The 13,005-nt window shown below is 33.6% G+C and overlaps 1 protein-coding gene across 7 annotated transcripts in view; it reads left to right on the top strand.

Moving 5' to 3' along the window:
* Positions 1-13,005, top strand: part of CHD9 (chromodomain helicase DNA binding protein 9) — a gene marked incomplete at its 5' end in the record, with an annotated part of 164,801 nt that overhangs the window by 86,221 nt on the left and 65,575 nt on the right. For all 7 annotated transcript variants that reach the window (XM_079723134.1, XM_079723138.1, XM_079723137.1 and 4 more), the window contains 7 exons: positions 173-349; positions 1,703-1,846; positions 1,943-2,198; positions 3,286-3,496; positions 5,369-5,564; positions 6,822-6,989; positions 7,682-7,861. In XM_079723134.1, coding sequence (XP_079579260.1) covers positions 173-349; positions 1,703-1,846; positions 1,943-2,198; positions 3,286-3,496; positions 5,369-5,564; positions 6,822-6,989; positions 7,682-7,861 — 1,332 coding nt within the window. The remainder of the gene's footprint in view (positions 1-172; positions 350-1,702; positions 1,847-1,942; positions 2,199-3,285; positions 3,497-5,368; positions 5,565-6,821; positions 6,990-7,681; positions 7,862-13,005) is intronic.

Here is a 13,005-nt window from a genome sequence, read left to right as displayed (position 1 = left end):
TTTTAATGCTAAAGTTCCTCATTTTAAGGGAGTGTCTGTGCATACATAAAAGTTTCAGTGGAAAATGTTTTATAGCAGATGTCATTAAATGATTTTTATGCTGCTTGACAGGAATTATAAATTATGATCAAGACATTCTAGCAAATTATTTTATTTGGTAATAAATTTCTAGGGGCGAATCATTCGAGGAGCTTACAGATTCCAAGCTATCATCACCACTTTTGAAATGATTCTTGGAGGCTGTGGAGAGCTTAATGCAATTGAATGGCGATGTGTGATTATTGATGAAGCACATAGATTAAAAAATAAAAATTGTAAACTTCTAGAAGGTCTGAAACTCATGAATCTGGTAAGTAACTTAATGTCATTTTTATGACTTACTTCTGTTTCTTAGCTACATAGTAAAAAGAGCTAATGCCAAAAACTTACTCCTTTTTTAATTTTAAAATACAGATTTCTGATTTCTATCTGTGATAATTAAGATTATTTTGCTTTAATTAATTAGTAAGGGGGAAAGAATCTCATCTGTTTTCTAAGACTTAAATTTTTTAATTCTTTCCTCCGAAAAGCTTTAGTAATTAACTGCTGGAATTAAAAAAGAGAGAGAAACCTCTGTAGAGTGTCCTATTGAAAGAAATAAAACTACAAGTTTTAAGGCAGAAATTCCTCAATAAAAAGCCCTTTCACCAAAGTTATATTATTCAGATCATTTATGATAGAGGGATAAAGTTTCTACACAATTCTACATACTTAGCATATATTTATTATAATTAATGGGATTTTTGAAAGTCATTAGTGTGTTTGCTTTAAAATCAAAGCATTTTGTTTTTTAACATTATGATTTAATTAACATCACATAATTAGTACATGAGCACTTGAACAAATGACTCAAAGTTATAGAACTACATACAGTAAAACACTAAAGTGCTCCTTCTTACTCTTCATCCACCCCCACCCCTTCTCTTCCCCTCCTTACTGTAATATTTGCAGATTGGTATATATCTGTCTAGACTGTTTCCTAACATTAAATACTTATGCAGACATACAGATACATATACAAATATTTAGGTTAGGAATTTAGAGGTATTGTCAAAGCAGATTTCAAATACTTTGTACCATTATCATTAAAAATATTTTATTTCCTTTTGTTACTATTATGTTTAATTTGTAATGCAATTCTAGTTTAGAAGTATATTCCAATCAGCCCTTCACATTGTTGGTTTGTAGTTTTAATGATTTAAGAATTTGTTCTTGTGTAAGAAGTCAAGTGATGATCTGCCAAATTATAAAGAATGAGCACTGTTCTGTATACAAATTACCATACCAAGAATGGTTGAGTAACCCCCAAAATGCCCTCTTTGTTCTTTAAAATGTCTGTTTCCTTGAAAAAAAACCTAAAATATGCTTCTTAATTATTTAGAATTTTTCTTTCAAAAGCAATAGGTAAGAATTAATAGCAGACAAAGTAAACTATTATGAGAATGATATAGAGTTTTTAAAAAGTGATTGAGAAAGTAAATGATCATGTATGGGTAGAGATGTATTGGGTTGACTCTTGAAAATTATGGTCAGAAAAATATTTGCTTTTCAAACACTGAAAATTTTGATAACCTATGTCAGCTTTCGTATAATTTTAGTCCTATGGTGTTTGACATGAACACTATAGTACATGTTATTGACATGTTATTCTTGCTTTATATAGGAGCACAAGGTGCTTTTGACTGGCACACCTCTCCAAAATACAGTTGAAGAACTATTCAGTCTTCTTCACTTTCTGGAACCCTTAAGGTTTCCTTCTGAATCAACGTTCATGCAAGAATTTGGGGATCTGAAAACAGAGGAACAGGTGTCCGATTGGTCTTTGTAAATAAGCACATCAAATCTCTTCTCATTGTAATTATGTATATGTATGCTACATATATTTTCATCATTTTTTATGCAGGTGCAGAAACTTCAGGCTATCTTGAAACCAATGATGTTGAGACGATTGAAAGAAGACGTGGAAAAGAAGTTGGCACCTAAGGAAGAAACCATCATTGAAGTGGAACTTACTAACATTCAGAAGAAATACTACCGGGCTATTCTGGAGAAGAACTTTTCGTTTTTATCCAAAGGAGCAGGGCAGACTAATGTACCCAACTTGGTCAATACCATGATGGAGCTCAGGAAGTGCTGTAATCACCCATATCTTATCAAAGGTAGCTTAAAAGGACTGTAAACAAATTCCCTTCTGTCAACAAACACTCATGAAAAAATAACACACCACCACTACAGCTGTAGTGGCTGTTATAAAGAGAAGCAGTGATCCTATAACTCACCACCCTGGTGTTCTGAGGGATTACAAGTGTTCCGGAGTCAGGGGCAGTGTGAGCTACTTCATTACAGTGTCCCATGTTAGCATCACCAGATTACAAAAGCAGGAGTTGTGTTCAGTCTAACGTAGACTGTAATTCCTCCTCCAGTTTAATCCTCCTTATGGACAAAGACAGCAAAGCCTGTCTTTGAACCTCCGAATTTGCATTTTTCTTCCTGGTTTCTTTTCAGTCTGGATACCCTAGTTATTGTCTCTCAATTTTTATGTTCTAGTAACATTACTTTTTAAGGTCTTGTCAGCTTCTCTACTAATGGTCTCTCTGTACAACATTTGGTTATTTTCACTTATTCCTGGGAATATACTCTTAACTTTATCCAAGACAAGCCATTTCTTAGACTAGTAACTAACTCACTTGCAATCCTGGTACTCTTATGGCTAGATAGGCTGAAGGAAAGCAGAGAGCCCCTAATGCTAATCTAGACTCTGGAAGAAGTATGGTCAAAGACCTGTAACTTGACTTCCCTTTTAATTTTTCTTGTTTGTTTGTTTTGATGGCAAGCAAGATGCCCATCCAGATTAAGTATGATCACCTTTCAGTCATGATCACTGTTACATTGGTGTTTAAATACTAGATGTTTATTTAAAAATATGTGTTTACTCACCTAAGTTAGAACCACATTTTCATTAATACTTTTCCTAATAGCATTCATTAAACATTTAACAAACATAAAATTTATATAAGACATTATGCCCAGTGTCTTGGGAGATAAAAAGTGCTTAAGACACTGTCCATATCCTCAGTTACAGGCTGATATTTGTGGGGATTTAGCCACAAACAATTCTAATAAAAGCAGTGTACCTACCATTAGAAAATTTTAATGTTACAGAAGCACAGAGGAGCACTATTTTAAAAAAGTAGTTGGGAGTCATCTGCATTTGTGCACTGATGCTGTCTTATATTTCTTTGACAGGTGCTGAGGAGAAAATACTTGGAGAATTTAGAGATACATATAATCCAGCTGCTTCTGATTTTCATCTTCAAGCAATGATCCAGTCTGCTGGTAAATTGGTCCTTATTGATAAATTGCTTCCTAAAATGAAAGCAGGGGGTCATAAAGTGCTCATCTTCTCTCAGATGGTACGCTGCCTTGATATCCTGGAGGACTATCTTATACATAAAAGGTAAGGCATATAATTCACCACTGAATTATGCTAAGTATATGTTGTTAAGTTTTTTGCAGCACTGTACTGTAACCCAACTTTATTCACATCTTCCTCTTTATCTAGGTAAGAATCCATTTAAGTCTCTGCATAAAGATTGTTTAAGATTATGTGTCAGGTGTTTTCCTAACCTATATATGTTGCAATAGTAGACAGGGCTAAGGAGACTGATTAAGAAAATTTTGCAAATTGACAGGTATTTGTTGACCTACAAATGGGTTTTTTAGTGTACATTTTTTTTTTTTTTTTGCGGTACGCGGGCCTCTCACTGTTGTGGCCTCTCCCGTTGCGGAGCACAGGCTCCGGACACGCAGGCTCAGCGGCCATGGCTCACGGGCCCAGCCGCTCTGCGGCATGTGGGATCTTCCCGGACCAGGGCACGAACCCGTGTCCCCGGCATCGGCAGGCGGACTCTCAACCACTGCGCCACCAGGGAAGCCCTAGTGTACATTTTATTTGATTTGTTAATCTTGTAGTAGCAACATTTTAAATGGATTTATAACTATCTTCAAAATTAAAATGATTCAAGATCTTTTTCAGATCTTTTTCATTGTTAAAATTAGAACCTGAACTTGCTGCACTTTGACTTATTGTACACTATATAATACTTGCTCATGTTTTAAGTTTTTCTGATGTGTTTAATGTAGGTTTTTTGTTTTGGTTTGGTTTTTTGGTGCATGACAGTAAGATAGTCTTAAATAATGTCTAATCGGTATTTGGATAAATAGAATATTTATCATAGGATATTTATCAGAGCACTTTATGGGTCAATTAGAAATCAACACATTAATACAAAAAGAGAATCTGAAGATTCAGCTGTAATTGTAGTTTACTATATTTTGATCCTTATTAATAAGTAAAGATCTGTCTATACTACTTTATATTATCAGAGATTTTGTAGTTCATTTTTATTTTTCATTTTGTTTTTAGTTCCACTTTTAGTGTCAGTGTCCCTTTCATTTAGTCTTATTCCAAAATGTGTATTATTCTCAGTTTTACACCACATAAGTAGGAGATTAAATTGCAGTATTCCTAAAATAGCCATTCTTGCATTTTCTTGATGTCTTTACATGAAGAACTTTGTAAGCTAAAGATAAATTTGACTTATGATGAATTTCATGGAAAACCTCAAATTTCTTTAATGTCAAAAGTAATGTCAAAAGTAACATTATTAGGAGTCACACCCCCGTTTCACAGGTACTAGAGATAACAGTGGAGCTGCTGCTGAGACTCTAGTAAATTATAGGTGGAAAGAAGTGTCTTGAACCAGAAGAGGTGTGGCAAGTGTCATGTGTATTCCTCTTCTAGTTCCTAAATCTTTATGTATTTTATTTTTATTGATGTTAAATGAGGAAGGATACAAGAAGTTAAAATTCAATTGCTTGGCAGTGATGACTGTAAAGGATTAGCATTATAGTTTGCCCTTAATAAATTATAGTTTACAAGCAAGTACATCAGTTGAGAGAATAGCATGATTGAGGTAGAGAGAAATGTTTTTAAGCTTCTTATATCAAGTTTTATGAAAGTCTTTGCTTCTTGCCAAAAAAAATCGTTTGTTACAATGAGATCAATAAAGTATATTAATTATAAAGGTATTTTACCTATACATCCAGGAATGCAGAGATTTTGTAACTTTGTGTTACTTTGTGTTTCCTACTTAGCACCAACACTGAGAAGAATAAAACCATAGAAACTAGTTGGGATAATATCACTTCTTAATTTTGTAGTAAACATAATGTTGCAGGAAAACAGATATGTGTCTGTCACATTTGATAGAATGCCTTCATTTTCATTATACTCATCTATCTAAATTTATTGCATTTCATTTGATAGATATTTATATGAGCGAATTGATGGAAGAGTCAGAGGGAATCTTCGACAAGCTGCTATAGATCGATTTAGTAAACCTGATTCAGATCGATTTGTTTTTCTTCTGTGTACCCGAGCTGGTGGGTTGGGCATCAACTTAACTGCAGCTGATACATGTATAATTTTTGATTCTGATTGGAATCCTCAAAACGACCTTCAGGTGAACAAATTTCTTGGCTAAGAGAATTTTTTTTTAAATTCCCATAGCTATCTTTGATAATCCACCTGTTTTATTTTTATATGGACAAACTAACATATATGTTTCCCTAAGAAATATCTATGCCAAATAAAATAGGTGAAATTATTTTTATTTTAATTTAATGACAATAAAATAAAAAATACTTGTTTAGGTTACGTATCATACTTCTAAAAAAGGTTTACCTACTCAAGTTCAGTATTGTTCAAAGTATATCATGTAAATTTGAGAAAGGCCTATACTTTAAGAATAACTTATTTTACTTCCTTAAAAATAAGTACTTGCTTATCCTGATATCATCTTCTTAATCATTACATAATATAGTATGCATGGAGTTGAGACATAATTGCCTTTTTATGAAATACTGTAGAAAATTAATGTATACATATAAATTAAGACTGTACTTGAACTTTGTTGGAACATAGGAATATTAATTAGTGATTAGAGTGAGTCAAAGTTTACAGAAAATGTGTATCTAGGAAGGATATGAGAAGAGAACAAAGTATTGGAGAAATTCTTCTTTTATTGTTCATGATAGTCTCAGTAGTACTGTAATTGATATTATTCTTGAGAATATACCTGACTTAATAAAAGATGTTTTAACCTCTCATGTGTATAATTCAGTTCAAAATTTATCAGACAAGTTTTAAGTTTAGGAACCCGAGATAAAATGTGAAGCTCTTATGTGATCTCTGATGTCTCTACTTCCAACATGTCCGCATATTAGATAATTAGTTCTTTCTTTGTTTAAATAAAATTTAGGCCTCCAGAGTTGTTCACCTTAGGTTTCTACTCCCCTCAGAATTACCCAGCTTAACTAAAATACATTGAAAAGATTCTTGATAATGTAGTAGAAAAAAAATTAGAAATTTAGGGTTAGATTTTAAGTTTAAAACCAGAGGCTAAAAAACGTCTGTTCACAGAGTTTATGTTCCTGTCTAGAATTATGCTGATGACACCCTCTTTAAAAAATAGTATTTCTTCATGGATTTATAGTCTCTCAAATATGTTTAAATTTTAATTTATTGCTGATTGTGGAATCATGTCTCATTTTAGTAAGTTCTACCTTCATTTCCAGAGAAAGGTTATATGCAATTCAATAGCAAGAGTGTCTGAAAATTCTTGCACATACTTTTATATTCCATCAATATAGTTTAATGCGTAATGCCTTTTGTGCTACTTTATAAATTAATTTAATCTATAACTTCTCATTTTTTATAGGCCCAAGCTCGTTGCCACAGAATCGGTCAGAATAAAGCAGTTAAAGTCTACCGACTAGTAACTCGTAACTCATATGAAAGAGAGATGTTTGACCGAGCCAGTCTGAAACTGGGTCTAGATAAGGCTGTATTACAGAGCATGAGTGGAAGAGAAAGTAATGTTGGTGGTGTACGTATATTTTCTTCTTCACCTGGAGTTTCCCTGTTTTTGTTTACATTTAGTTTAAACCTCAGATAGCATATTATTTAATTTTGATCCATACTAAACAGTAAATAGATACTTTTATGTAAGGCGGAATGTCAGAATAGAGCTATATTTAGTTAGTACTTTTGGAAGCTGTTCTGTCTATATAGCGTCAATGCTTGTAAATTCTAAGAATGTGTTTTCAAGTAGAAATTCTTCCTTTCAGGACATTTGTATCATGGCACAGCAAAGTAGGATTTGTGTTTTTCTGCATTTTTTCTATAAACAGTTTTTCAAATTGTTTTTTTAGGGCCAAACTATTAGCGTTGGCTTTCTCTTGCTATAAATGATGTTTTTGACATTTTTTCCCCTCAAGATCTTATTTATATTTTGTGCTTATAACAACTCTCGAATCCTAGTACTAAAAAGAACCTTGAGAGGTTACCTGCCCCAGAGGTTTTGTTTTAACTGGAGTTATTTTAGGCAAATGGCAAATTATACTTTAAAGATAGTAAAGAGTCAACAACCTCAATATGTTATTTCAGAGAATTCTCTCAGGTACATCCCAAGCCCCAAATGCAATTTAAACATGACTTCTGTGTTCTTTAACATTCTTTAGGGATACTTTCTCATTTTATGAACTTGAAAAAACTATTACCAAAATTTTGTCTCTTTAGATTCAACAGCTTTCCAAAAAGGAAATAGAAGATCTGCTTCGAAGAGGTGCTTATGGTGCCATTATGGAAGAAGAAGATGAAGGCTCTAAATTCTGTGAAGAAGATATTGATCAGATTTTACTACGTCGTACAAAAACCATTACAATTGAATCAGAAGGACGTGGGTCAACATTTGCCAAGGTAACAGTGAGTGATATTTTATTAAAAAAAAAAAACCTGTAATGTTCTCTCATAAAAAAAATTTAACTGTCTCTTACTCTACTAATTATTTGAGGAGCATCTACTTAATGTTTATATAAACTGAATTACTCAAAAGAAGTAGGTATTATATTCTTTTCCTTCATTTATTTCTGATCTCTCACATCAAATTTCACATGTACTCTTCTGATGCTAGTGAAATGGAATAGGAGTAATAACTAGAAATGGTTCTAAGCATTAATCATGGTAGATAATTTGAAGTCAAATTTAGAAATCAAAGAACATATATGCCAGACTTCCCTGCGGGTGCAGTGGTTAGGAACCTGCCTGCCAGTGCAAGGGACACGGGTTTGAGCCCTCGCCCGGGAAGATCCCACAGGCCACAGAGGAACTTAGCCCGTGCGCCACAACTACTGAGTCTGAGCTCTAGAGCCCGTGAGCCACAGCTGCTGAAGCCCGTGTGCCTACAGCCCGTGCTCCACAACAAGAGAAGCCACAGCAGTGAGAAGCCCACACACCACAACAAAGAGTAGCCCCCACTCACCACAACTAGAGAAAGCCCAGGCACAGCAACAAAGACCCAACACAGTCAAAAATAAATAAATAAATAAATAAAAATTTTTTTTAAAAAGAACATATATGCCAAAGTCAGAGCAAAATACAAGTAATATAATGTAGGAGGTTAAATCATCTTACATTAACTTATAATAATTTAAAGTACTTCAAGGAGAGAAAGGATTTCTAATTAAATATTTAAATCAAGTTTGGGGAGGATAAAATGAAATTTGTGTCTTGAAAAGAAATATTAATAACTGTATCACCCCTATTTGGGGAAAACATTTAAAAAGTTTACTAACTGCCTGTATGTTCTTCCCCCCAACCCCCAATAGAGACATGGTAAACCTGTATCTTGCATTTATCTGAAGAGTTTTTTATTGCAGTATTCTCTCCCACCTGCACTGATTCATACAGGTTTTTTCCTTTCCACTTTACTTTCTTTCTACATTTTCTTCATTCATCCCCTCTCCACTTCCAACCCAGAAGTCTTTCTTCATCTTTATGGAGAGCACTGTAGTATATAGCAGGTGGTCCAGGTGCTACACCAAAAGTAATGATACCAATCTTCATATGAAAATTTTTTTCTTGCATTCATTCAGGAAACTAATGTAATCTTGTGTTAGGTACTTTACTAAGTGTTGGGAACACTAAAATGAAAGGATTCTAGTTGCTGAAAAAAGTAAAGAAAGTATTAATTCTGCGTAAAATGGGAGAACAGTAAATCAAGAAAGCCTTTTCAGAGAAGATAACATTTGAGCTGAGTCTTGAAGGAAGTTTTAATTCCGTTGTGTTACAAAAAGAGAAAGGCACATAAATGAATTATATGTTACTAACCTACAAGGAAGATTTCAAGAACTATGGCGTAGGTGTGTATGGATGCACAGTGTAAATTAAATGGAGATGAATATGAAGGTTAGGGACGTTGGACCCAAATTGTGAAGGGCTCAAAAAATTCCATTGTGAGGAATTTGAACTTGATCCTGAGGCAGTTAAAAAGCTTTGAAATCCCTTCAAGCAGAAAATGGGCATAATGTGTTCTGGTTTAGAAATTTAACTCTAGCAGCAGTGTAGAGAATGAGATTGAAATGAGAAAGACTAGAGGCATAGAGACCAGATAAGAGGCTTCTATAGGCTGTGACGATGGGCAAACCAGGGCACTGGAGACCCACTTGAATTAACAGGAATTGATAACCAGTTAGAAATTTGTGGAAGGAGGAGTCAAAAATAACTTGAAGATAGATTTCTGGCCCAAATAGCTAGGAGGGTCATGGTGTCATTAAGTAAGATAGAGAATTCAGGAGAAGGAAGTTTATATGGAGAAAATAAAATATTGGAGCTGTTATATTTGTGGCTTTTACAGGGCATCCATGTGGAGATGTCCAGGAGAGTTGGCTAGATATAGATTTGGGAGTTAAAAAAGCAGAAGAAAGTAGTATTGTGGAAACAAAAGGAATACTGCAGAAGTAAAGTATAAGGTTGAGAACTAAAACTGGTCACGATTGGATAGATACACCCTGGCTCTCTCTTCTTTCCTGAGAAATCTTGTTTCCTTTGGATTCCTTGGTCTTACTCAAGTTGTCAACACACTATGTACATATACTTTTCCCCTTATGCCTGAAATTATCCGAAATTTAATTTAACCAAAAGGTATTAGTCACAGAAATCACCTTTGTTGATTAGGCCAAGTATAGGGATACTCTCCTTAAAGTTTTTTGGGTTTTGTTTTTTGTTTTTAATTAATGAAGGCATATCCTCATTTACAATGTTAATGATAATAATCATGGAAAGTCAGAACTTCAGGGTTTGAATTCTGACTCATAAGCTTAGTGACCTTGGACAGTTAACTTAACCTTTATGAGTCTTTCTTGTCCTGAAAAAGGAGAGCATAATAATCATGCTTGACCTTTCCTACTTTACTATAAAGTGCTATGTGAGTATTATTTTACTCAGGTATGCTCTAATCATAATCAGCTATACTCTAAGAACGTGAAATACTTAAGCACTTAAGTATCTGTTTTAAACCCTCAGACCAGCGAGTAATTGCTGCATTTGAAAAGAGAGCTTACTGAAAAGGTACCGCAGTAGCTGAAGAGGTACCACATAAACCTGTACTTGTATTATAATTTTTTCATTTCCATAATTGTGTGGGAATGCCACTACATGGTGGGCATTTGGCATAGTGGAATATGGCACTACTGTATAGTGGCACCAAAGGAATAAAGTTGATACTATTTTTTGCTTTTCATTGGAATGTCCAGAAACTTCAGCTGAGCAGTTATTTTCAGTGGTTTTGGTAAATGTCATTCCAATCCATGTTTCTACGTATTATCAAAGAGTTTTTGATAAGAAGCTACATTTACGGAGTAGGGTGCATAATAAGACTAATTAGAGTTAGTAAATATATCCATCGATGAACTCATTATTGGTAACCTCATTTACAAGTGGTTATATCATGTAAATCTTGTTTTGAGAGATTTTCATAAGGGCAGTTAGGTGGATCCTAGAAACAGAAAAGTTTCTGGTCTGATGTTAAATTTGGTGTAGAACAAAAGGCTTTGAGTTGCTTAATTTACAAAAAGAAAACAAAGTGGTCTAAATCAAGCTTCAGTTGGATTGCTTACTTACAAGGGCCCTTCTTTGGCACCTAAGATATTCTGCTACTTTCCAATATAGGAAGATAGACTTCACCATTTAAAACTTCCCTTGCAAATAATAAAGGAATTTAATGATTAAATGAATACATTTTAAGAAAAATATTTTGAGGGGAACTGGGATATTAAGATTTAACATTTGAAAGTAGGCAGTAAACCGGTACTTGATGGAATCTTTTACAACAGGCATTTCATTTCTGTAGACATTAATCCATTGTTAGAAACCTTGAGAGGGACTTCCCTGGAGGTCCAGTGGTTAAGACTCCGTGCTTCCACTGCAGGGAGAACTAGGATCCCGCATGCCGTGCAGCGCGACCCCCCGCAAAAAAGAACTTTGAGAATTTTATATGTCATCTTGAAAGTAGGTTATATGTCAGTTAACAAGAGCATCTGGAATTATTTACAAATATTAAAAATTTTTAAGATTGAAAAATGAATTTATCATTTTTCTTATAATGAATATATATTTTAAAAGCCATTTAATTGTGAAGTATAGTTTCTTCTGGGCAAGTTATTTTAATTATCAACAGTTATAAGGTAGCAGCACAAAATTGATTATCTACTGTAACATAGAACTTTTTTTTAAGGTAAGCAACCATAAAGTAGTATGTTTCAAAAATCTAATTATTTCCTTTTAGTGACTTTTCATATTGAATGGCTTCTCAAGAAGCATATATCAATGAAACTGTAGGACAAAATAAAACCCTGTGAATTTCAGTGAACTTTTCATTGTTCCTGAAAATTCATGAGCTTATATTAATGAAGATTTGAAAATGTGGATATTATTTGTCCTCAATTAGAAATTCATTTCTGAATTAACAAAATGAAGTCCCTTCATAGATTTGGAATTACTTGGGTATAGTTAAGATGTCTGTTACTCATATTCATACCATGTTGATGAATTGTCATCATATACTTTTATGCAGGTGATGAGGGCTATCTACTTTTCATTTTATCAAACTAGTTAACCTTTACTCTTTTAAGTTGATTATGAGTTTTTAGAATACGTGGTTTGTCATTAAGAGGTATCTCACTGTATTATTTTCTGTTGCCACTGTAACAAATTACCACAAATTTAGTGGCTTAAAACAACACAAGTTTATTCTTTTATAGTTCTGAGTGCCAGAACTCCAAAATGAGTCTTACAGGGCTAAAATTAAGATGTCAGCAGGGCTGATGTCTTCTGGAAGCTCTAGGAGAGGATCAGTTTCTAATGTCTTCCAGCTTTTAAGAGTGCCTACATTTCTTGGTTGTGACCACATTATTCCAGTCTCAGCTTCTGTTGTCACACAGGCTTTTCCTCTTCTGTAGTGAAATCTCCTCTTCTTTCCTCTTGCATTCAGGACAGTTGTGATTGAATTTAGGGCCTGCCTTGATAATATAGGCTAATCTCCCCATTTCAGGATCCTTAACTTAAGCACATCTGCCAAGGCTCTTTTGCCATATAAACTAACATTCACAAGGTTCCAGAAATTAAGACCTAAATATCTTTGCAAGCCATTATTCAGCCTACCACACTCATCATTTCAAAGAAATAAAAAATTGCTTTTTTTAGTAGTTTCATAATAATAAAGCTACAGTTTAGAACAAACAAAAAAACGGAATTTAAATTCATTTTGTTAAAGCATTTATTTCTGTGACTTGTTTCATAAATATGCCAGAAAAATGCATATTTTTAAACATTTATAATAGTTAAATACTTCCTATAAACAAGCATTTTAATAACCCAGTCTCAAAAGAATGATGGAATGAATGTATTTATTACTTGGTAAACAATGTCATGAACAGACATTGCAAAGTTCAGCAAGAAGCATTTAGGATTTTAGTTTTTTTCCTACTCATTTTACTTTATTTATTTATTTTTATTATTATTTTTTTTTTTAATTTTTTTTTTTTTTTTGCCATGCTGCGTGGCAT

Source organism: Hyperoodon ampullatus, assembly GCF_949752795.1.
Source record: "Hyperoodon ampullatus genome assembly, chromosome: 18".
NCBI lineage: Eukaryota > Metazoa > Chordata > Mammalia > Artiodactyla > Ziphiidae > Hyperoodon > Hyperoodon ampullatus.
The sequence above is the reverse complement of the archived record's forward strand: the minus strand, read 5'-3'. Positions and strand labels throughout refer to the sequence as shown.